The sequence below is a fragment of the Magnolia sinica genome, chromosome 8 (assembly GCF_029962835.1).
Source record: "Magnolia sinica isolate HGM2019 chromosome 8, MsV1, whole genome shotgun sequence".
NCBI lineage: Eukaryota > Viridiplantae > Streptophyta > Magnoliopsida > Magnoliales > Magnoliaceae > Magnolia > Magnolia sinica.
In genome coordinates this window covers 52,206,402-52,232,650 of record NC_080580.1, presented here as the reverse complement: position 1 = coordinate 52,232,650, position 26,249 = coordinate 52,206,402, and the positions used below count along the sequence as shown (strand labels likewise).

The window sequence follows — 26,249 nt, the reverse complement described above, 5'->3', positions numbered from 1 at the left end:
ATAAACTCAAATGTCATACGCTTTTGAAACCTTTTGCCAGCTAGTCGAGGGAATCGAAACACTTATCGATGTCATCGGATTTGGAACTCCGATATCAGCGATGAGAGGTTCGATTCATCGACACTTGAAAATGAGAAAGACTTGTCATGAAATATTTCAGGTTTACAAGAATGATCGAGGGACCTTCGAGATCATCAGAATTTGAATGTCGATGATATTGATAGAGTGTCAAGGCATCGATAAATCCAAAGGATTTTCGTTTAAGTTTGCTGGACAGTTTCTGTCCCTGTTCAATGCCATCGAAACCGTACCGATATCATCGATATTTGAATATCGATTCTATAGAGTGCCCCTCGATCGCAGATAAACAAAATAATTGCTGGAGAACTTAGGCGCCCATGACCAATAACATCGAGAGCCTTCCGATATCATCGAGATTTGAACTTCGATGGTATCGAGAACGACTTCGATATATCGATGCACATGTGATTTTCTTAAGTAAAAACAGGGGCGCCGGAGATCTGTCTGTCGATATTATCGAGTAACCTTCGATGGATTCGAGATTCAAATATCGATGATATCGATATGTATATCGATACATCGATAAATCAGTCCAGATGAGTATGTGGTTGCTGGACATATTTTGTCCTCATTTCAATGATATCGTTTAAGCATCGAGGACATCGACAACACAAGTCGATTCGATCAAGAAGTGTATCGATAAAATCAACAAAGCAAGAAAACTTATTTATTTATTTATTTATTGAAAAAAAAACCCCCCGAAAAACCTGTATTTGCCCCATAATGTTGATTAAAAAGTACGAAAAACTTGTATTTGTCCAGTAATAGACTATTATGGGGCTATTATGGCCTTTATAGGAGACATAACGTGCCGTTAACGGCAATTACGGGTCATTTTTTCCATAACGGCTGTTACGACCCCGTAACGTGTAACAATTGCCATACCTTTACATAACCACCTTTACAGCACACCATGCTAAGGAGGCAATCACCTTCCAAATGGAGGCTCTATAGAGGGAGAATCATTTCGTAAACCAGCCTCCCTTAATGCCATATTTTGCAGCAATAGTGGCCCTTCACTAACTATCTATCTCTGTTCCAAAGTGCCATAGCCATTTCCTAAGAAGAGATGAGATAATATCACTTATATTCTTGATGCCAGCACCCCCCTTCGTGCAAGGTTTACAGACCTTAGACCAACTTATCAAGTGGACTTTAGGGTGGGGAGAGCCACCATTCCAGAGAAAAACTCTACGATTTTTTAAAATTTTTTGGACTACTGAAGCCAGGCATCGAAACAGAGTAAGATGGTAGAAGAGGAGATTCGAGAGAGACCCTTTGATAAGGGTAAGACGGGGTCTGAGAGAAAGACAAAGACTGTTCCAAGGCGTAAGTTTTCTTTCCAAGGTGTTAGAAAAAAATAATATAAGGAAGCACCATCATCGTTTCTTTCCATCCTTTCGATAACCACGTCCCAAAGGTGGGCAATAGGCTTGTCAATATAGAGAGGGAGACCAAGGTATTTCGAGGGGAATTTGCCAGCTTTGTAGCCAAAAGCAATTGCAAGAGAAGTGAAAGTGTCAAATGGGATATTGATACCTAGGAGCTCAGTTTTGGAGATTTAATTCTAAGCCCAGATATATAGCTTCAAAGCACCAAATGACCATTCTCAAGTTGTTAATGGCATACTAGGAAGCTTCACGGAATAACAACGTATCACCCGCAAACTGGATGTGGGAAATGGGTTCAATGGAGGGGGAGACCTTGAAGCCAATGAAGTAGCTATTTAACACTCCTATAGCGATCATGCGGCTGAGACTGTCAGCCACAATAATAAATAAGGAGAGAGGGGGTCTCCCTACCTTCGGCCTCTAGAAGAGGGGAAGAACCCTTTAGGAGAACCATTAACAAGGACGGAGAAGGAAGCAGAAAGATAAACACGAATTGCGCCATTTTGGACCAAATCCAAATCTACCAAGCATGTAGTCAAAGATGCCCCGGTCAACATGGTTGAAAGCCTTTTCTAAGTCCAGTTTGCAAACCAAACCCCCTTGGCCAGAAGAATGACAAGAATGGATACATGTGTGCCAACAAGGTACAATCCAGAATCTTTTTGTTGACAAGGAAAGCTCCTTGGGTCTCCAAAATGGCTATTGATAAAAGGGATCTAAGTCTGGAAGCTAGGAGTTTGGCTAGGATTTTTTAGGGAGCTCTTAATAGACTGATGTGACAAAATTCCTTGAGACTAGAAGCTCCTTCCATTTTTTGGAATCAGGGCTATGCAAGAGGCCCCCATAGCACAAGAGATGGTACCATTGGAATGGAAATCAGAGACAAAAGATATTATCTGACGTAATATCATTCCAAAAGAATTGAAAGAAAGCCAAAGGAAATCCATCAGGTCCAGGGGACTTGTCTTTGTCAAGGAAGAACACAACCAGTCTGATTTAATCCTCTGAGAAAGGATTCTCGATAGTAAAAGCTTCCTCAGCAAAGATGTGTGGGATGTCCAAGTTATCTAGATTAGGGCGAATCTAATTATCAGAGGAGAGTAAGGAAGAGTAAAAGGAAATGATGTGATCTGTTACGTGATGTTGATCCTCAATATTTGTTCCATTAACAGCTAGGGAACTTAACTTGTTTGAACAAGCTCTTGCGCTCGCAATTGCATGGAAGCATGCTGTATTTTCATCTCCTTCCTTGAGCTCGCGATCTTTGTCTCCACTTAATCTCATGTTGAAGGGAAATCTTAGCATAATCCGCTTTATGGCTCTCTCTCTAAGAGCTTGTTCCTCCTCCGATAAGGGCCCTACTTCTTCCTATGCATCCAACATTTGAATTGCAGCAAGAGAATTACAGGCAGCAACTTCAAGTTTGATTCGATTCTCCTTTCTCAAAGAAATGATTTCTGCCTTGAGCTTTTTGAGTTTTTGACTTAGAATGAAACTCGGGTTGCCGGAAATGTGAAAGGAGGACCACCAATCAGAGACCAACATAGGGAAACCATCAACCAAAAGCCAAGACAGTTCAAATCTAAAGGGTTTGGGGCCCCGCCTTTCCTCCAACATGTCCAAAAGATGGGGTAGCAGTCCAAGATAGGATGAAGGAGACCGCATTGGGTAACCACAGGTAAAGCTTCCAACTAATCCGTGGATACTAAGAATTTGCCCATTAGACCATGTGAATCTTGCATCTAGGAGGGGAAGATCAATCAAGTTATTGCCCCCTACACAAACAAAACATTGTCATACTGTTCGTAATGCACCACAACAGATTCCATTTCGATCTAATGGTGTTAAGCTCATTCCAGAGGAGTCTTAAAGGATCATAATAGGGACCATAGACGGAGGAGAATATCCATTGTTTTCAAAGTTAGGCCCACCTAATGATTTTATATGCCTAATTTTTGAGGCGTACCATCATCATGGCAGGCTTAGGCAATGCACGTCTTAGATGGCATATAAAAGACATTGTGGGTCCCACAATACAGGGAAAAGAAAAAAGAACAACCATCCGAAAACCTCCAAATTCACGTGTGGCCCATATGATGGTTGGATTGGCCTATTTTTAGGGCATTCGTCTTACATAGTTGGCCGACCTTGATGGATAAGTAATGCAGGAGCATTTTCACACCAGGCTCGAGTGGGGTTGCCTGTGGGATGCAAGGGCACACTCAAGGTGGGTGGCTCGTGTGAAGGTGAGTGGCTCATGTGAGGTGGTACTCGTGTGATTTGGGGCCCACGGGAGGGCTCGGCCGAGGTCCTAACTCATGAGATGTGGGGCCTGGGCTATGAGATAAAGGGATTGATTCACCATGCTCTAATAGTTCAAGCTTTTAGAGCAAGTGGTTAATTGTCCTACATCAAATTGGTATCAGAGTGGAAGGTCTCATGTTCGAGACTCCTCACAGGGGGTGATTAATGCAGGGGCATTTTCACACCGGGCTCAAGTGGGGTTGCCTATGGGATGCAGGGGCACACTCGGGGTGGGCGGCCCGTGTGAAGGTGGGTGGCTCATGTGAGGCAGGTGGCTCGTGTGAAGCAGTACCCATGTGATTTAGGGCCCACAAGGGGGGTTCGGCCGAGGTCCTAACCCATGAGATGTGGGGCCTGGGCTATGAGACAAAGGGATTGATTCGCCATGCTCTAAGAGTTCAAGCTTTTAGAGCAAGTGGTTAATTGTCCTGGATTAATAAGTCTGATGCCATATGCACACACTGGTGACCCATGAGCAGTACTTGTAGATTAAGCCAATCCTACAAGGACTTGCAGTGGAACTGGCCTTGTGTGGGACCAGAGTCGCTCGCAACACCTGCTTCCTGCAGTGGGTAGTGTTGTATAAATAAAATCCACTCTATCCATCATGTGTGAAGCATTATTTTCACTGTACATACAAAGATCACCTTGATAGAAAACTCGGGTGGGCCACATCAATGCAAATAATGTAATATTTCTCCTAAAACCTCTATTTTCATGAGGTGCGGCATGCATGAGTTTTGGATCAAGCTGATTTATGTATCTTCTCTTCGTCCAAGTGAGTCACACCTAATCAACGAGTTTGATGAAAGATACACACAATGGTGACCTCAAACCAGTGTTTTGAATAATGCCCGCAGCATTGTGGTAGTGTACACTACGTAGCATCGCATAGCGTATGTAAATAGCATAAATCCCTTGTAGCATATAGCGTACACTATAGCTGTGTAGCGTGTAGTGAATGTTGCATACGCTACAGTGTTTTTTTATATAAAGTTTTTAGCACCTGAAAGTTTAGCTTTCATATAAAATGGCGGTGACCCATTCTTATCTTAAATGGTATAAAACTCACACTTCAATATAACTTAAAAAGTTAAACATAAAACAAAAGGCCTTCTTCAAAAGAGGGTTTTCAAAAAACCCTCTTTCGAAACCCTAGGTCGACACAAGCACCCCTCCACCCCAAATCCTCTATTCGATTGAAGCCACTAAAGGGGAAATTTTAGTGGATTAATCGACCCTCAGAGAAGGCCCATTTGCTGTATTTTCAAGATCATTTTAGCTCAAACGAAGGATAAAATCACATTTCCCCCTTTTCATATCCGTGTGGCTGCAAAGCTCAAAAATCCTCTCTTCTTTTGTTGATTGAATCTCTTCTCAAGCTTGATAGATGTATGTTCTTCCCCTTAATATTTTTTAATGATTCTTTTCTATTTGGATTGAAGATTTATTGTTTCTTTCAGGATTTTTTCAATTTTTTTTAATTTTTTTCATTTTAGGAAGCCAGTTACTATGCAATCTTGTAGGATAGGGGTTTCTAATCCATTTTTTCCTTCCTTTTTTTTTTTTTTTGGTTTTAGGGGCCTGTTGTGGTGTGTGCATGGCATGTTATTATGCAATGTTGTAGGATTGGGGTTGCTATGCAATTTATTTTTTAATGCATTTTTATATTTTTTGTTGTTTTCTTACTATTTATCATATTTTTCCTATTTTTAAATTAAAAATGGAAGTACTATGGAGCTTACGCTACACGCTATGGGGGTTGAACACTACGCAATACACTACCGCTATTTAAAACACTGCCACAACACAAACTATGGTTGGCATTCCATCCCCATTGTTCCCTGTTGTGTGACCCGCCTGAATTATGCATCTAGCTGATTTTTGGCCCCATGGCCTAGCATCGAGGATGGTACATGATGAATGGAGTAGATTTTATACATACAACATCGTGGGCCCACAGAGTTGGGTGTTTTGCACGTAAAGATGATTTTGGTCCCTTGGGGTGATGGTGTACGGTGAGGGTATTTTCATAGTTTAAATGAAATACCAAAGGTACTTTGATTATGCAGAAATCCTGAAAAAGAAGCTATATTTGCTTTTATATAGTATAGAAATAATGGAATTCGACTCAATATATATGCGAAATGAAATCAATGGTACAGTTTGCTTACATACCTCATCAAGAAGCAAACCAGTCACAGGCATACGTAGGACCTGCAGAATAAAAAAGAAGTTTCAAGTTTCGTGTAGCTCTATTCATGATAAATGATCACCAAAATCATAATGTTAAATATGGAAAAAATAATCATCACTATCGCCATCATAGCCTTGCCCAGCTATTTGGGATCATGTTTTATCGTGATTGCATGGGGAAGTTAAATGACCGGCTGCCCACCTGACATCAACCCTCCTTTACTGGACTGGGGACCAGCAAATGCAAACACTACCATGCATGTTGATTATCAGAAAAGGAAAATGGGGAAAATAGCTGAATAAATAAAAAGCATAAACAGATACAGTTTCAATCCAATGTACTAGTTAAGACAAGTGACAAGCTTAACATGAAACAAAACACGTGCCTATTCTGAAATAATGAACAATATTCACCATATGAAGAGTTTGAGACAGCCCATTAAGATCAATAATATATTGTGAAAATGAGAGAATCACGGGAAGATAATAATTAATTAAAAAAATTAAAAAAAAAAAAAAAAAACAACCAAGAATTACCTCAAAAAGTCACAAACATTGTAGAGGAGATAATTAGCAACACAGTAGAGAACATATAATACATAAAATGCATAAACAGGTACAGTTCCAATCCAGTATACTTGTTAAGACAAGTGGCAACTTAAAATGAATAAAACACATGCCTCTATTCTGAAATAATTAGCAACATTCACCATATGAAGTCTTTAACACAGTCCAATATGATCAACAATATACATTGCGAAAAGGGGACAGAATCATGCCCAAAAAAAATAATAATAATAAAGAAAAAAACAACAAAAAATTACCTCGAAAATTCCCAAACATATTCCACAAAAGATTAGGCTGCCTTGAACTAACCAGTACATCCTCATAGATGTAAGGAGCTAGAAACCTAGCGAATTCACAAGGCAGCAGCTTTAGTTAAGCATCAGACGAGTCTCATGTGACTCATCCAAGTTGACTCAGACTCAGTCAGATCCCATCTGATTCGGTACCCCAATTCACCCCCAACTCAGGTGAGTCGCAACTCAACCTGAGACCGAACAAGGTGATCTGAGTTGCCAAATCATTTAACCATGGCCCAGCCCCATTGACGAGCAGTCATGGGCAGTACTCATGCCAAAATCACTTAAAAATGTGATTGAACAGAATTTCTGTTTTCACTTGATCAATCAACTTCGAGTACTGAGATGGTAGAGTTCCAAGCAGCCACAAGAATGACAAGAGAGATGGGCCTTGTGATCGAGAGGACAACAACAAAAGAGTAACAAGACATGAGATGAAAGGTGTCAAGGTAAAACTCTGCTGCGATCCTCGAAGGATTGTGCTTTTCCAAAAATTGGGAACTTTGACCTGGTTTGTAGCTGGGACACAACAGAATAACTCCTATCACTTTGACCTGGCTAAGGGGCAGAGCAGAGTTCCTGTCTTCCTAGTGGCAGAATACAAAGGCATGATGATGATGATGATGAATTTTTAAAATAGACTTAATGATATATTTAGTACAAATTATTGTATTATCTCATAGTAACATCCCATCTATATCCAATATCTTGTGTTCATATTCTTATATAATTTCAGCAAGGGGCTTGCTCCAGTGGTACCAATGCCAATGTTGATGATATGGGGCCCATGTGATGTTTACATCACATATCACATCAAACCTGTCCATCAGATGAGTCGCCTAAATTTACCCCTACATACAAAAAATACAGCTCAACCTGAAAGTCAGGTGGGCCACAGCACAGGGAACAAGTTGGGAGGGGAGGCCGAACCTTGATTTTCAATGGGGCCAACCTTAGTTGAAAACATCTTGGTTTTTGGCCTGACCATTCTATGTCAGATGAAGGGTCTGAATGGCATGGATTCCATATATATAATATGTTGGGCCCCCCACACCAATAAACAGTGGATGTTCCCTCTCGACTTGTTCCATGTGTTGTGGCCCACCTGAGTTTCTGATCGACCAGAATTTGATCCCGAGTGTAAAATGGGGTGACGCATCCGATGGACAGGTTGGATTTTGTGCACACAAAATGTGAGCCCAATTCATCCTGGTATCACCTTATGGGCCCAAATCATCCCTGTCCCACTGTCACTTACAGTGGTACCCATACCACAACCACTGGAGCACAACCCTTCAGAAATGGCATAATTCCTTTTCAATAGCAGACATGAAGAAAGCAATGTTCTCATTTTACTTTGTTCTATTGCAGTCTACTGTTATTATACACTCAGTAGCACAAAAAGTCTTATTTGCATCATACAATTAAAAAGCCAACAAGAGGGCCATTTTGCTGGAAGATATAAACAAAGGGAATTTTGAAAATTCATGTACCAAGTCCATTACATAACCTACAAGGAGACAAATGATGTAACCAATAGTGAGCTAAGACCCTAACGGCATCAACTTAAGATGATAAACTGAGCAACTAAACATGGCAGGTTCATCTAATAATGTATCGTCATTATCATCATCAAAGCCTTGTACCAGCGATTTGGGGTCGGTTTTTTTTTTTTTTTTTTTTAAAGGTATTTGGGATCGCCTTTACATTCTTTATCATTACAATTTAAACTAATATATATCCGTAAGTGATGCATGGAATGGAACAACGTTAAAATATTAAAATTATAGACAGAAAAAGCCAACATAGTTTGTGGACAAGCACCAATGCCACTGTTCAATTAAATATAAATTTATTAACAAAAGAGAAAATAAACAGGAATGATTTTAGACCATACGAATGGTCAGAATATCTCCCCAAAATAGGTACTTTATAACAACCAAAACTTACATAGAGAGCACCTTTAACCGCAGCACAACGGCAAAATGATTGTGGCAGTTCTCCTTGCCCATAAATGGGATAAATGAATGCCCCTAATGCATTGGGAAACCTGAAGAGGTATCAGATGGTAAGAGAATAACTTAAAGGAATTTACAAAGCATATTAGAGACCAAGCCCCACAATAAACAAACAAACTATTCTATTGCCCACTGCCATTGTCAAACACTGAGATTCTGGGCACTCAACTGCAAGAACAATTCTTTATGTTAATTGTGCTGTAAGAATAACATCCCACTGGGAGACAAGCATAAAATTGCAAATGTCAAGGATGTTATGAATGCCTATGCATTAGCAACCATTCTGCAGCCCACAACCATTTTATTAGATTAAGTACAAGGACAGTGTACAACATACTAAGCATCACTAAACAGCAGGAAAGCATATAGTACCTCCAATAATAAAACGAACATGGTTCAATACATGGGGAGATTTCCAATTCAAAGCAGTGGCATTTTTACTGCACATCTCCAGCAGTTATTTGGTTAACTCCCACATCACAGTCCCAGAAGTTCATGAAAATAAAATAAAAACAGACAGATTCATGATTGACAGATTGAGACTTTGTTATAAATTTGTGGACAAACCAAAAATGGAAAACTAGGTCTCCTTCAACTCCAAATCATAAGATATGAGTCACTCGGAACTCAAAACTCCCTTTTGCAGCTTCTACATCCATCAATGAATATAACATATCAAAATATTTCACATATTTTACAGCAACACAGGCAAAGAGCTGAATATAGGGATACTCATATACAAGAACTCATTCTTCAAATTACTTGAAGTTAATGTGGCAATCATTTACTGAAATCTTTTTCTTTAATAAAAATGGCTGCAAAATTTACCGAAATCTATCTACACTCCTAAAAAGCAAAAATATGACTTTTTTTCGTTGATTTTTTTCTCTTTCCTATTTCTCTATTACTGGAATTTTTATTTTTAATTTTTGGTGATGAATTATTAGATTTCTCCAAACAACTTTTCCCACTAATCCAAACTGTCCAAAACATGCCCCACACACAAACTGAATCACTGTTCACACGTGAAAGGTGGCCGTCAGATGAACAGTTATTTTTCTCCAATCCTTTTATTTTTTTTTTGTTAAATTTCCCCACCAATTTTCTCCTCAACTTTACCTCTTTCTCCAATATCCTCTCCTAATCTTCTGGCTTAAAAAACTTGCGAATGGTCCATACTTTTTCTCTTTTTACTTTTTGGAAAGGTAATGGTAATTTTATCGCCGAGATTGCGCCACAGAAACAAAAGCCACAAACCAAAGAAAGGAAAATTACAATCTTTCATAAGATCTATACAAGAGGCCCACCCTACAGCATATAGCCTTACCCTATTAGAGACCCACTCCACTTCATTGCTCTCATTCTGAAAGCATCTCCCATTCCCCCCCTATTGCCTAAAGGGCGGCCAACAACCGAAACCTCCAAACTACCCTTGCTTACTTCCCAAGCTTCACTCGATGCCAAGCCATGAATATATCCCCAGTTGAGATCGGCATCGTCCAAAACATATTGAAGTATCTAAGAATACCATTTGACACCTTCCACACGACTAAGAAGTGAATGAAAAGATGATCAACTAATTTGGCACTCACCATGCATGAGACAAACGTTTGGAATCATCACTAACCATTTTTGGAGGTTGTCAATGGTCAATACCCTTTCTCTTTCGACAAACCACCCAAAGGTCGCAACCTTCAAGGGGGCACCATAAGACCACACATGCCGTGTCTGCCCATGTGCACCATCCCTCCGCAAAGCTTGAAGCAAGTAGTAGGACTAAGACCTAAAAGCACCCCGACATATCTTTTCTCCAAACCATCCTATCTTGGTCCCCTCTCACCAGGAAGCAAAGATGGATACGATCCATGAGCGAGACACACTCCTCTAGTTCGTCATCAATGAGGTACATGCGACAAGGGGCGGCCATATAGCTGCATCTCAACAGAATGAGAAACAAATCGCAACCAGAATGCAAGGGTGTTTACCAAATCCAAACATCCTCAACTCGATAGAATGAGAAACAAATCGCAACCAGAATGCAAGGGTGTTTACCTAATCCAAAAATCCTCCCAAAAGTGAATCTTCTCCCCATTTCCAAGAGAAACTAATGCGGGGGCATTTTCACACCGGGCTCAAGTGGGGTGGCTTGTGGGATGCAGGGGCACACTCGGGGTGGGCGGCCCACAGAACCCATGGATTTGGGGCCACGAGGGGGGTTCGGTTGAGGACCTAACTCATGGATTTGGGCCCTGGGCTATGAGATAAAGGGATTAATTCGCCATGCTCTATCAATTCGAGCTTTTAGAGCAAGTGGTTGATTGTCCTACATCAAATTGGTATCAGCGCGAGAGGTCTCGTGTTCGAGACTCCTCACCGACGGTGATTAATGCAGGAGCATTTTCACACCGGGCTCGAGTGGGGTAGCCTGTGGGAATGCAGGGGCACACTCGGGGTGGGCAGCCCACGGAACCCATGGATTTGGGGCCCGTGTGAGACGGGTGGCTTGTGTGAGGCGGAACCCATGGATTTGGGGGGGCCACGAAGGGGCGGAACCCATGGATTTGGGGCCCATGATGAGGGTTCGGCCGAGGACCTAACCAATGGATTTGGGGCCTGGGCTATGAGATAAAGGGATTAATTCACCGTGTTCTATCAGTTCGAGCTTTTAGAGCAAGTGATTGATTGTCCTGCATCAGAAACCAATCCTTTCCATAAGCTTGGACACGTAGGCAACCCTTTGGAATCATCTTGAACCCATGGAGCAAACCAACCTCTTGCCTTGTATCCAGCATTATTCCCATCACTTCTGCCACCACCACAAAGGGGAAAGGGAAAAGCAGGTCACCTTGTCTCATGCCTCTTGAACTTCTGAAGAAGCCTTTGAGGGAGCCATTAACCAGGACGGAGAATCTCGCTGAACTGATGCATTCCCCAATCCACCCTCTCCACTTCCTCCCACACCCAATCTAGCCTAGCATATAATCCAGAAATCAAGAATCTATGTGGTCATAGGAATTTCAATATCCAGCTTGCGGATCACTCCTTTCATACTATCCTTACACGTCGAATCTACGCACTCGTGTGCTATAAGGGGTTGTTTGTTTTCTTATTTACGGCTAGAAATAAAAGTAAATAAATAATAATTATTTCCCATTTGAAATACACGTCAGCCGCCCATACACAGTGACCTTTGATTTGACTTGACACTAATACCAAAGAAAAAGTTCAAAATTTTGCGGGGACCACCATGATATATGTGTATGATCCAAGCCGTCCATTCATTTTAACAGCTCATTTTAGGGCTTTAACCAAAAATCAAGGCAAATCCAAAGTGCAAGTGGACCACAACACAAGAAACAGGGGAATTAAATACCACCATTGAAAACTTCTTGCGGGCCATAGGAGTTTTGCATCAAGCTGATACACCATCATTTGTGTTTTCCCTTCATCTGTGTTTGTGTGATCATATGAACAAGTTGGATCACAGATACACATCAGTGTGGGACCCATGGATGGCTTCCCATTTCAATGATGGACGTCAATATCCCCTTGTTTGTTGCGGTGTGGTCCACTTGAGCTTATAATCTGCCTAATTTTTTGGCACAAGTCCTAAAATGATCTGATAAAATAGATAGATGTGGATCAATCAAATACATCATGGTGGGACCCATAAATTTCACTCACTCGTTTCAACCCCTTTTTTCAAAAAGTAAATTCCGAAAATCGATGCGTAATTACTGTCTCCCTTTCCCCTCTTCCAAACAATGGGAATAGGTTATAATTACCTATTTACCACCATTTACAGTGGTAGATAGGAAAACAAACACGCCCTAAGTGATTTGTCCATAATTTGCCGCCCTACAACAAAAGCACATTGATTCTTGGATATGACACTTGCTAAGAACTAAGCAAAATCTAAAACCCAAGACTCTAGCAAGGATCTTGTACAACTCGCCTAACAAACTTATTAGTCTAAAGTCCCTCAGGCTCTCCACCCTTACGATCTTCGAGGATAATAGCAATGAAGGATGTCCCAAGGTCTACCAATAAGCACCTTCTTTCGAAGAATTCTAACATGAAACTCATGACATCGCCTTTAACGACATCCCAAAACACCTAGAAGAACACCAAAGGGAACCTGTCAAGACTCTGGGGCTTTATCCCTCCCCAGGGAATCTACCATAGCCTTCACTTCATCCTCTGTGAAGGGCCTCTTAAGCAATTCTGTTTCCTCTCTTGAAAGGGTGTTGAAGTTTCAATTAGGCATTTTGACCGTTTTAAGCTCATCCTATGGCGAAGTTCTCGGAATGTTTGGAAGTTTCAAATATTCCGAAGAGTAGTCATCTGACAAGCTTTGTATATTTGTTTGGACCAAATTACCCTTGCAAAAAAAGCCTATTTATGATGAACAGAGGACGACGGCTATAAGTCATGTGGTGTATGCTTTTGTCCTACCTGTGGGTCCACTGTGATTTAAGGTTTCAATCCACACAGTCCATCAGTTGTGCGATTTCATCTTAATATATATACCAAAATTTGAAGGTTACGTACAAATGAAGTGGACCACACCATAACAAATAGTATGGGTTACGCGAAACCATTGAAAACTACCAGGTGGGCCATACACCTTTTTTATTAATATGATATTTCTACTTTCCCTTCATAGATGTATATGTGATATGATGAATAGGTTAGATGACATATAAACATCACTGTGGGCCCCACAGACCTGACTTTGTACCATTCTGGTTAATCGCATGTAGGTACAGAAAAAATGGCAGAGTGAGAAGTCGGAGAGATTCACGATTCTCGATGCCCAAAACCAATGGTCGATCCTATCATTTTGATCACAAGGCTCATCGATCTAATCCATTAATAATATTCAAGGCTTATGATTTCCTTAAAAATGTGTAATCTTCACACTGTATCGAGCTATCAGTGGCCCACAGTAAGGAAAAAGGACCAATGGTTTGCCTGTACAATTCCTACTGTCTTGTTGTGTTGTGGACCATCAAATTTGAAGATTTTGATCATTCTCTAGACATTTGCCTTCTTAAAAATTACAAAGAGAATGGACAGAGTGGATTTGACCAAAAGCCCAAAATGGGACCTAGAGACGTCGCACGAAGATATGTACATAAGGCCAAAACGACCGCAAGGCCCCATACCGAACCTCAACCCCACCATTGCCTCTTAAAGTTTCTTCTCTGGGACCCTCCACTGCCCCTCACCGTGATTATCTCTGTAATCTTTCCAGCTCTAGCATCTTCTAGCTTCCATAGAAATGGCAAATGAAGGTATGTGGACAAGATCTCATATTTGGACAGTCGAGGTTGAGGTTGTCTTACAGTGGATGTCAACCTCGATCCTCAGTGTGTGGAAAAGATCTCATGTTTGGACAAGATCTCATATTTAGTACATACCTACCTACACCCAATGCGACCCAATGTGGATGAAAACCTCGAACCAATGTGTTTGCCAACCTCAACCTAATGTGGATGAAAACCTCGACCAATTTGTATGCCAACCTCGACCCTCAGTGGATGCCAACCTTGTAAAGGGTCGAGGTTGTCATGCACAATGGGTCGTGGTTGACAAAAGATTGACAAGGGTCGAGGTTGTCATCCATAATGGGTCATAGTTGACAGAGAATTGAATAGAGTGGAGGTTATCATCCACAATGGGTCATGGTTGACAGACTTGAAAAGGGTTGTGATTGTCATGCACAATGGGTTGTGGTTGACAGATACTTAAAAAGGGTCGTGGTTGTCATACACAATGGGATCTTGGTTATTATGAACAATGGGTCGTGGTTGTCAGAGTCTTGAAAAGGGTCGTGGCACCAACCTCATGTGGACAAGATCTCATGTGGATGTCAACCTCAATCCTTAGTGTATACCAACCTATACCCAATGCAACCTAATGTGGATGAAAACCTCCAACCAGTGTGTTTGCCAACCTCAACCTAATGTGGATGAAAACCTCGAACCAATTTGTATGCCAACCTCGACCCTCAGTGGATGCCAACCTCGTAAAGGGTCGAGGTTGTCGTGCACAAATGGTTGAGGTTGTCATGCACAATGGGTCGTGGTTATTATGAACAATGGGTCGTGGTTGACTGAGTCTTGAAAAGGGTCATGGTTGTAATGCACAATGGGTCGTGGTTGACAAGAGCCTCGAAAAGGGTCGTGGTTGTCATGCACAATGGGTCGTGGTTGACAACCTCGACCCATTCTGAATGAAAACCACGACCCACTATGGATGACAACCTCGACCCTTATGAATCTTCTGTCAACCACGACCCATTGTGCATGACAATCACGACCCATTGTGAATGACAACCTCGACCCTTTTCAAGACTCTGTCAACCACGACCCATTGTTCATAATAACCACGAACCATACTGTCCCACTGTCAACCCCTTCCACTATTGCATGACCATCTTCTACTCTTATTAGATAATAATCTCAACTCTTAATAGAATGCAGGTCGAAACCAACCAAGAGGACTACTTGCTTGGACTACGAGAAGGTTGCGGTCTCTTCAAAGTGTTCTATCAAGTTCTTAAAGGATTATATGCTAGAAGATTTTGACAACAATCCTACCAGAAAAGAGTTTAAGAACACTTGTTTTAGATATCTACTCGACTATCCAGTGTCTGGGTGGATGGCCCATGCTCAACTCATGCACTACCTAATGTAAAGGCATATTGGTGACCTGACCTTCGAAGTTCAGGGAACCATACTGAAATTTACTGAGCTTGACTTTGCCCTAATTATGGGTCTTGGGTTTGGACCTATTAGGGCAAATGAGGATCGAGAGGATAAAACCACAAAGGAAAAGAATAGAAAAAGAATTAGGGAGAGATACCTGAAAGAAGGTGGTGTGTCGAAGGACGATTTGAAAGAAGCTTTTCTATCGCTCACCGGGAAAAAACAACAATTGGATGCAATGAAGCTGGCACTCATAATTTGTGTGGAGAATCTAGTAGTTGCATCTCCACAGAAGAATATTTGTGTAGATAAGTATATTGACATGGTGAATAACTTATATTATTTCAATAGTTACCCATGCGGCAGTGTGGGGTACGAATATTTGAGGGAGGGGGTTAATACTGCAATTAGTGGTGTTCACAAGAATGGTGAGTACCCCCATTCATACAACATCTGTGGATGTGCGTATGCCTTACAGGTAAGTTATTGTTGTCCCCAGTCAGAGATTGTGTTTGACTTGTGATTTCTTACATGTTAAATATTCAATATACGTCATGACTGATGTTTAATGCATGATAATGGACTTCAAACAGATATGGGCATGTGAGTGATTGTCTATGCTAACTGGTGATAAGGGGTGGGTTGCAAGAAGACTCCCCGTAAGGATTCCTAGATTTCTCAATTGGGATCCTTACAGAGTATGCCAGTATCCTTCAATCTCAGTCATCTTCAAGACCATGCCGGTAAGAGTGATTCAATTATTATTGTCTTCTAATAATGCATTATGTTTATAAATAATAAATCACTATTGTTTCTACAGGTGGTGCTTGCTCCGGAGTTTAAACCAACAATCGAAGAAAAAGAGACTGAGGTTGTTAAAACCGTACAAGATTATACCTACAAAAAGGACAAGCTTCGATGAAGGAGATGTTGGAGGAGATGGATAAAAGACATGTTTGTTAGAAAGAAGCTGGAGAGAAGAGAAGTCAGAGTAGAAGTGGAAAATGAACTAAAGATGTTTGAGAAGAAGAAGTTGAAGAGGAAGGCAACGAAAGTGGGAGATGGAGAGGAAAAAAGACAGGAAGAAGTTGAGTAAGTAGGAATGAAAAGGTGTGAGGGAAGTAAAATTGAAGCTGCATTTGCTGCCTCAATTGAGACACTTGCCAGAACGGTTTTCAATCAAAATAAGAAATCAAGATTCGCCATAAAAAAATTTGACCACAGACTTGATTTCCTTGGCAAAGATGTGCAACAAATGAGAGATGATATGAAATGTATCAATGGATTGGAAGAGGAGATAAATCGTCTCAAGGAGGAGAATGCTTATATAAGTGCAGAGGTGAAGCTATTGAGGGAGGAGTCTAATGCAAAAAAGGTATGCGAAATTGGATTTGGTTTGATCTTTAATAAGATATTATGAATTACAAATCTAATATATGATTTTAATACAGGTCACCAACACTTTGACACAATTCGAAGATGAAATGAAGCGTCTCAAGGAGGAGAATGCTTCATTAAGTGCAAAGGTGAAACTATTGAGGGAGGAATTTAATGCAAACAAGGTATGTGAAATTGCATTTGGTTTGATCTTTAATAAGACATTATGAATTACATATCTAATATATAATTTTAATACAGGTCACCAGCACTTCGACACAATTCAAAGATGAAATGAAGCGTCTCAAGGAAGAAAATGCTTCATTAGGTGCAGAGATGAAGCTATTGAGGAGTTTCAGACAAACAAGGTATGTGAAATTGTAATTAGTTTGATCTTCAATATAAATTTTGAATTACATATCTAATATATGATTTTAATACAGGCAACCAACACTCTAATACAATTGGATGATGCTGTTAGTTAGCCTGGTTTGGAGGAAGAGGGAGGACACCCTACAATTATGGGAGATGCAAGTGGGCATGATGCTTCCAACTTAAGTGTACCCAGTGTTTTAAATATCGACGATATCAGCCGATATATCCCAAGATATATCTTGTATCCCACCTATGCGATACGAAACGCACAGGTAGTACTGATATATCGCACCTACTCGATCCAGTAAGCATTTTCAATTTTCAATCCATGTTTTTATTGTAAATCACTTTAAACCAGTGTCAAATGATTACAAATCTATAATTCTTCATGTTTTCCATGAAAAATCATGGATTTGGAAGTTTGATTTTGAGATTTGGGGGAGATGGGTCAAGTTGCGGAAAATTGAGAAAAATCAAAACTTCTCAATTTCTCACAAATTAGTTGCAATCTTTGTATCCAAACAAAAAATTAAACATGCAACCTAATCTAGTGATTCTTCTTTTGCTTTTGAATGTATTGCTTGTGTTTCCATGCATGTCTTTTTATGTTTATAAATTATATGAATAGACTTTGAATATACTTGCATCAGTTCAATTGGAAAGCACATATAATAGGACCCCATACAAAGAAAACCCCTATTATGTGTACTTTTTTTTATAATGTTTTGATTTCTAAGTGTGTATTGATGTATTTTTCAACAATCCTTGAAGTTTCATTGAAAAATTCAACCAATTTTCCAATGTTCCCATGTTTCCCAACAAGAGTGATACATTACGCGATACAACCAATATATCCCACGTGATAACTGATATTTATCGGTATCCTAAGGGTGCGATACATTACGCGATAACGATATTTAAAACATTGGGTGTACCCATTGTTACACCGGTTGCGGCTGTCCAGAGGCCCCAACGTAATGCACCCGCATCGAAATGGGTGTCCTCTCCTTGTACGGCTCCACATTCTTCTCCTAGACTTGATCATTATCAGGGATATGTGGATCCACATAGAGCCCTGACCGATGAGGAAGACAAGGAGTTGAAACTTGTCATGGAGACAAATGCCCATCAATGGTTGAATAATATATACAACTTAAATTATTGGGTCGATTCTAAAGTAAGTTTCTATCATTTCTCTTTTTTTATTTAATACAAGTCCTTGTGTATATATTATATGACACATTTTCCTCAATACATAGGGCGTGGATTTATACATAACTTACTTGTCCAAGCGTCAGGTTAAATTTCCATAAGCCTATACACAGGACTGCATATTCGTACCATCCCTTTTTACGGTAATGTGAAATTGCAGAGTATAGTTTTCTTTTTATAATCATTAATTATTGATGTTTCTAACAATATCTAATATTATAATAGCAAATCACGGAGTTTCAACTTGAATTATTATGTAAATATGGAGCTGGCAACCACAAGGATCGACACACTATGAATATTTAAAAGGTCAATAAAAATCTTGTGACTATGGTTGAAGGTGTCGGTAAGCCGAAGCCATGGTGGAGATATGAAATTGTAAGCTCTTACTTGCACATGAACTTAGTCAAAATGATATTATTCACTTGAGAAAGGCATGCATTTAATTGTTGTCTTATTTGTTGTGCATGATAGCTATACGTCCCCTTGAATGCAAGACAATAACACTCTGGTTTATATGGGCGTCGTTTACCCGAAAAAGAGACAGGTCATTTTGTATGACAGCGCACATACCGATTGGGAAGGCAAGAATGATATGGTTGTTGTGCAGATGACGGAAGGGCTCAGGTGGTTATTCCATATTCTTGACAATGAAAGTAATTTTTGGGAGAGGGGATGGAATGTGAAGATGATAACTGAAAGACCGGCGCAACAGAATGGAGATGATTTTGGCATCTTCATGCTAAAATTCATATACTTCCTATGTAGCAAGAAGGAAATTGATTTTGAACCTATAAGCAATGTTCAAAATATCGGTATCGCTTTATGTATCGCACCCTTGGGATACGGATACGTATTGGCTATCGCATAGGATATATCGGTTATATCATGTAATGTATCGCTATTGTTGGAAACATGGGGAAACATTGGAAATTGATCGACTTTTTCAATGAAAATTTCAGTGATTATTTAAAAAGACATCAATACACACTTACAAATTAAAACATTACAAAAAACAAGTGCACATAATAGGTTTTCTTTGTATGGGATCCTAATTTATGCATTGTCTAACTGAATTGATGCAAGTATATTCATCTAATTTATAAATGTAAGAAGATGTGTGGAAACACAAGCAATACATTCAAAAGCAAAAGAAGAATCACTAGATTAGGTTACATGTTTGATTTTGATTTTTTTTCAAATTTTCGCAACCTGGCCCTTCTCCTCCAAATCTGAAAATCAAAGCTCCCAATCCATGATTTTTCATGCCATGCAAAACATGAAAAATCATGTCTTTGTAACAATTTGACATTGATTTAACATGATTTACAAAAAAAAAAAAAGATTGAAAATAATTATTAAAAAAATAAAAATAAAAACCTCACCAGATCGAACATGTGGGATATATGATATATCCCACTACTTGTGTGTTTCGTATCGGGCAGGTGGGATACAAGATATATCATGGGATATATTGGCCGATATCATCGATATTTAAAACATTGCCTGTAAGTAGATATTTTAGTCATCTACATTCAATATTGATTGTTTTGTATTTTGTTTTAATATTATTTCTAACTGTTTTTTGTAGGAAGAAATCTCCAAATTTGGAAAGACAATCGCGTATGATGGTCTGCAATACAAGAGTGACTCTGATGCTGCCTTCTTGGCTAAATGACAAGAAAGAAGAATTAACCTAAGAAAGAATCCAAACACTGACTTTGATGATATTGTTTTTCAATTGTATTGTATATGTACTATAATGATATTGTATAATGTGTATAATGGACTAGTGAATGATATCAATTAATTGGGTGTAGATGAATGTTCCACAATGGGTTGAGGTTGTCATGCACAATGAGCCGTCGTTGTTATATGTTAAGGGCCGTGGTTGTCATACACAATGGGTTGTGGTTGTCATCTGTTAGGGGTCGTGGTTGACAGAAGATTGAAAAGGGTTGAGGTTGTCATCCACAATGGGTCGTGGTTGACAGAGAATTGAAAAGCGTCGTGGATGTCATCTATCAAGGGTTGTGGTTGACAGAGCCTTGAAAAGGGTCATGGTTGTCATCTGTTAAGGGTCGTGGACTCGTGGTTGACAGAGACTTGAAAAGGGTTATGGTTGTCATCCACAATGGGTCGTGGTTGTCATACACAATGGGTCGTGGTTGACAGATAATTGAATAGGGTCGAGGTTGTCATCCACAATGGGTCGTGGTTGACAGAGACTTGAAATGGGTCGTGGTTGTTATCTATTAAGGGTCATAGTTGACAAAGCCTTAAAAAGGGTCGTGGTTGTCATACACGTGGTTGACAGAGCCTTGAAAAGGGTCGTGGTTGTCATACACGATGGGTCGTGGTTGACAGAGAATTGAATAGGGTCGAGATTGTCATCCATAATGGGTGGTGGTTTTCATACACAATGGGTCGTGATTGACAACCTCAACCCTTTTCAAATGCAAATCACGATCCTTGATGAACAATTTAATAACGTCTACCCTTGATGGATGAGAACCTCGACCATTCTTGATTACACAATAGTAACAAATCTATCGAATGATGACCAAAATACAATTCATGCCCAAAATTCCCATTAAGTGTGATTACATCAAGGCAAAAAAATTTCTAATAATTTGGAAAGTATTAAAATTCTTAACAGTCTCAGCCTGTAGGGATGAAAGTACATCGACACTGATTGTGACCTGTTCAATTACATCTCGAGCATTTAGGTGTTGGCCTACCTTCTCCTTGAGATGTAATTCAAATTTTTTTCGGTCTTCTAGCAGATCTTCTCGTTTGTGGAGGTTTCATATTCTCACACATTTTTTTCACTTCGTCTGAAATGTTCCATTGAGTCTTATCAAGCACTGGGTAAACTGACTCTTGGTATGTTCTATGCAATAATTCTTTCGTGTAGAATGGAGAGCAGTATTTGTAAATATTAAGATGATACTTATCACAAGCTGCTATCACATGAACACAAGGTAGCAACATAAAATTAAACTCACCGCACGTACACTTCATCTCTCTTAGCTTCACTATATCGATAATGCCCCTCGCTGTCACTTGCAACTCATCCACGAAAGTCGCAGTACATTGTGTCTTTCGCACTTCTGAGTGATAAAGTTTGCTCAATCTTTTTTATGCCCAAGGAGTCAAAATTCCTTTGCAAGCCAAGGCCTCATCTCTTCTACGGAGGAAGAAATGTTGGATTTTACTCTTTACTGCTTCAAGAAGTTTCGTGATGGGGTACTCTCGTGCATCTACGAACAATGCATTAATGCTCTCGACGATGTTGGTGGTTACGATGTTATACCTCATGCCAGGAAAGAATACAGATGTCCATCTTTCCTTTTCTATACCATTAAGAAACTGATATGCAGTGGGGTTCACCATTTGAATGCATCGCATCATATCTAAAAAAGTGGATGTCATGCATGTCTTAACAACACCCCAAAAGTAATCATTCACAGAATCATCCGACTACACCTTCATGTTTCCCGAAATATGATGCTCACAATATCCATGGATTGCGTAAGGGAAGATGGTAGGGACTTCACTGACCAACCATTTATGACGATCTGACTTAATAACAAGTCCTGGAAGAATACCGATTGCTTTGGATAAATTCTCAAGGAACCACTTCCAACTACTATTGTTCTCCGATTCTCCGATCCCATATGCTATAGGGAGGATGTGATTATTTCCATCTAATGTGGTAGCCATGAAAAGAACACCCTTGTAGCTTTCTGTCAAATGTGTTGCATCAACACACAAAACCCTTCGAATATGTAAATGAAGGCTTCGGATACACTGTTCAATTGTAATGAGGCATCTTTCAAAACTGTTTGTTTCTGCATTTACCTGTAACTCGGTCACAGTCCCTAAATTGGTCTTTCTCAACTCATGAAGATACAACGGGAGCTCATTATAAGACTCCTCGTAAGATCCCCAAGACTTATTCCGTTGCAATCTCTTTACCTTTCTATGCTTTCTTGTAGCTGATCTCAGCCACGTATGTCTCATTCATTCAATGTTGAATTTCTTTTGGCGTGCAAGTCAGTCCCGAACTTATATGATTAACGCAAATTCACCACTTACCAAACTGGTGGCTTGGCAATGATCTCTTCCCTTCCTCTTCGAAGTTACTATATCATGTCTGCCCTCCTCGATAGTTGACTCGGAGTGGCATATCGCCTCAAACAACATACTACATGTATGCTTGGAGTTGTAAGTCTTTATTTTGAACATCCCTACGTCATCCAATTTTGAAGCGTGCATCCTCCAACTACAACTTTCTATAATGCACCTAATCGTATATCTCAGCTTGTTGGAATTGAAGACCTTATACTGAAATTTGTGGCGCATTGCGTATTTACTCAGAAAATTTTGTAATTGGCCTTTGTCCTTAAACACTTGTCCAATAGATATCTCATTGGATTCGTCCACCATTTCCGGATATCCTTAATGATCTGCATTAACAAAAGCTTCATCGGCTATACATGTATCGAGTTCAATCATATCGGATGGAGCAAAGACAGTATCTAGTGATCCAGGAATCTCTCCATTTTCTTTATTGAATGATATAGGTAAATTTAAGTTTATAAGTTGTGGATTGAACTGAACCGAGGGATCAAAAGACGTAGCATTGATGGAAGGGAGGTGGATATTACATTCGTCAGTTGTTCCCTGAAATTGATCATTACTTGAAGGGTCAGGTACATCACAATCATCGAGTCCTCGATCATGATATGCATCATTCCTTAAATTGGGTATATCACAATCATCATGTCCTCGATCATGATATGTATCATTCCTTGAATGGCCAGGTATATCGCAATCGTCGAGTCATCGGTCATGATATGCAGTGTTTTAAATATCGATGATATCAGCCGATATATCCCATGATATATCTTGTATCCCACCTGTGCGATACGAAACGCACAGGTAGTGCTAATATATCGCACCTATTCGATCCAGTGAGCATTTTCAATTTTCAATCCATGTTTTTATTGTAAATCACTTTAAACCATTGTCAAATGGTTACAAATCTATAATTCTTAATGTTTTCCATGAAAAATCATGGATTTGGAACTTTGATTTCGAGATTTTGGGGAGACCGGTCAAGTTGCAGAAAATTGAGAAAAATCAAAACTTTTCAATTTCTCACAATTCAGTTGCAATCTTTGTATCCAAACAAAAAATTAAGCATGCATGTAACCTAATCTAGTGATTCTTCTTTTGCTTTTGAATGTATTGCTTGTGTTTTCATGCATGTCTTCTTGTGTTTATAAATTATATGAATAGACTTTGAATATACTTGCATCAGTTCAGTTGGAAAGCACATATATTAGGACCCCATACAAAGAAAACCCCTATTATGTGTACTTTTTTTTTTTTTGTAATGTTTTGATTTCTAAGTGTGTATTGATGTATTTTTCAACAATCCTTGAAGTTTCATTGAAAAATTCGACCAATTTTCCAATGTTCCGATGTTTCCCAACAATAGCGATACATTACGTGATACAACCGATATATCCCACGCAATAACCGATATTTATCCGTACCCCAAGGGTGCGATACATTACGCGATAATGGTATTTAAAACATTGATGATATGTATCATTCCTTGAAGGGTCAGGTATATCACAATCATCATGTCGTCAATCATGATATATATCATTCCTTGAAGGGTCGGGTATATCACAATCGTCGAGTCCTCGGTCATGATATGTATCATTCCTTGAAGGGCTGGGTATATCACAATCATCATGTCCTCGATCATGATATGTATCATTCCTTGAAGGGTCAGGTATATCGAAATCATCGACTACCCGATCATTGCTTGAAGGCTATAAATCAAGGGACAATGGGTTCGAATGTAAACTACAATGCATGATATTCTCTTCCACGAGAGGTCTACACCTCACTTTCTCTATATAATGGTATCTGAGGTCTTTGATTCTCTATGTAGTGAGTAATCCACATACTGTCTCACCGTACACAACCTTAACTATCAAATCCAATTCATTAGGTATAGTCTTCGTAATCTGATGCATTTTATACAGGAGTTACTGATACGTAATATCATCTCTCACAACAACTCCTTTCGAGTCCCCACCGACGTACGAAAAAATCCCCTTTTCATATACACTCCCTCCATCATAATAGCATAGGATGGGCCAACGAGGCATATTCTATTAAGATAGGTTAACCTGCAAAAAAAATGAACAGGTATAGCTTGTTAGAAATGAAGGGTCGTGGTTGTCATCTGTTAAGGATCGTGGCTGTCAAATATGAAGGGTCGTGGTTGTCATCTGTTACGAGTCGTGGTTGTCAAATATGAATGGTCGTGGTTGTCATTTGTTATGGGTCGTGGTTGTCAAATACAAAGGGTCATGGTTGTCAACCGTCACTGGTCGAGGTTTGACAACGTGAAGGGTCGTGGTTGTCATCTGTCAAGGGTCGTGGTTTTCAATAGTAAATGGTCGAGGTTTGACAACGTGAAGGGTCGTTTTCAACTGACAAGGGTCATGGTTGTCAACTGACAAGGGTCGTGGTTGTCAATTGACAATGGTCGAGGTTTGAGAACGTGAAGTGTCGTGGTTGTCATCCACAATGGGTCGTGGTTGTCAACTGTCAATGGTCGAGATTTGACAACGTGAAGGGTCGTGGTTGTCAACTGTCAAGGGTCGTGGTTGTCAATTGTCGATAGTCGAGGTTTGAATTCTTGAAGGGTCGAGGTTTGAAAACGTGAAGGGTCGGCAGCCTAGATTCTAACTAGAATAATTTACCAATTAGATCAGATAGCCACGATTCATCAATTACCAAGGTATTTCCACACAGGCCATCCATGAAGGAACCAACTAGGTTGATGGTCACCACTCTCCATCCTTGCAACTGCAACCACATCTTAGGTGGAATTGCGATGAACAATTGTTGGTTCACTGTATAATGGACATAAAAGCTCCTATAAATTTTTTTAAATATCAAAAAAATTATTCAAGGTTATTCAATATGGCATAAAAAGCATGAAATCCATATGCATGCACTTGGCCATGGTACACATCGCATACATGTAATCCAAACTTTCCGAATAGTGGACCACACATGCAAGACACATCTGCCAAGTAGGACCTACTTTGTAGATGTCCTAGTCAAACCTTATCCATTTGCATCTCAAGCCATGAGAGGACTCTGAATACTATGGCAAAGTGATAATTCATGCACTTATACAAAGCTAGTGCACTCATGGAATGTATCTCAAATTAAGTTGTCCAAATCAAGGGCCACATTCAGGCAATCAGATGCTTTGCGGTTGGGGTCACCACATTTGAAGCACCAAAAAGTGCTAATGCTACCCGATCCTCTCTTTTTGTTTACACCCTGTTACATGGCATGCACATTCAAGCTGTCGGTAGCAAGATCTAAAGGGCTCGAGGTGTGGTTTGTGCAATCCAGGTCGTTCCCGGGTCATGCTCCTTCCGCTTGCATTGAAAAGACATACATACTGTTTGCTTGGCTCCCACTACAAGAACTAACCCGCACTTGCCCCGACTCAAGCATGCTAGTTCAATGATGAGCCTTTTTTTCCCCTGTGCAAGATAGTTCAATGATAAGCTTTGGCAATCAAGCAAACCAAATGCATCACTAACACATCAGAGACCAACAACCACAATCTCCCAATGTAACGAGCAATGAATTCATCTTCTAAGTTGT

The 26,249-nt window shown here is 39.9% G+C and overlaps 1 protein-coding gene across 2 annotated transcripts in view; it reads right to left on the bottom strand.

Annotated features, from left to right (window-relative positions):
• The window catches only part of LOC131253311 (rab escort protein 1), a 67,972-nt gene that overhangs the window by 26,941 nt on the left and 14,782 nt on the right, over positions 1-26,249 (bottom strand). For both annotated transcript variants that reach the window (XR_009175081.1, XM_058254270.1), the window contains exons 3-4: positions 8,786-8,885; positions 5,955-5,993 (exon numbers count right to left, since the gene is read on the bottom strand). Coding sequence is in view for 1 of the 2 variants with exons in the window: in XM_058254270.1 (XP_058110253.1) it covers positions 5,955-5,993; positions 8,786-8,885 (139 nt within the window). In the remaining variant the exon portion in view is untranslated. The remainder of the gene's footprint in view (positions 1-5,954; positions 5,994-8,785; positions 8,886-26,249) is intronic.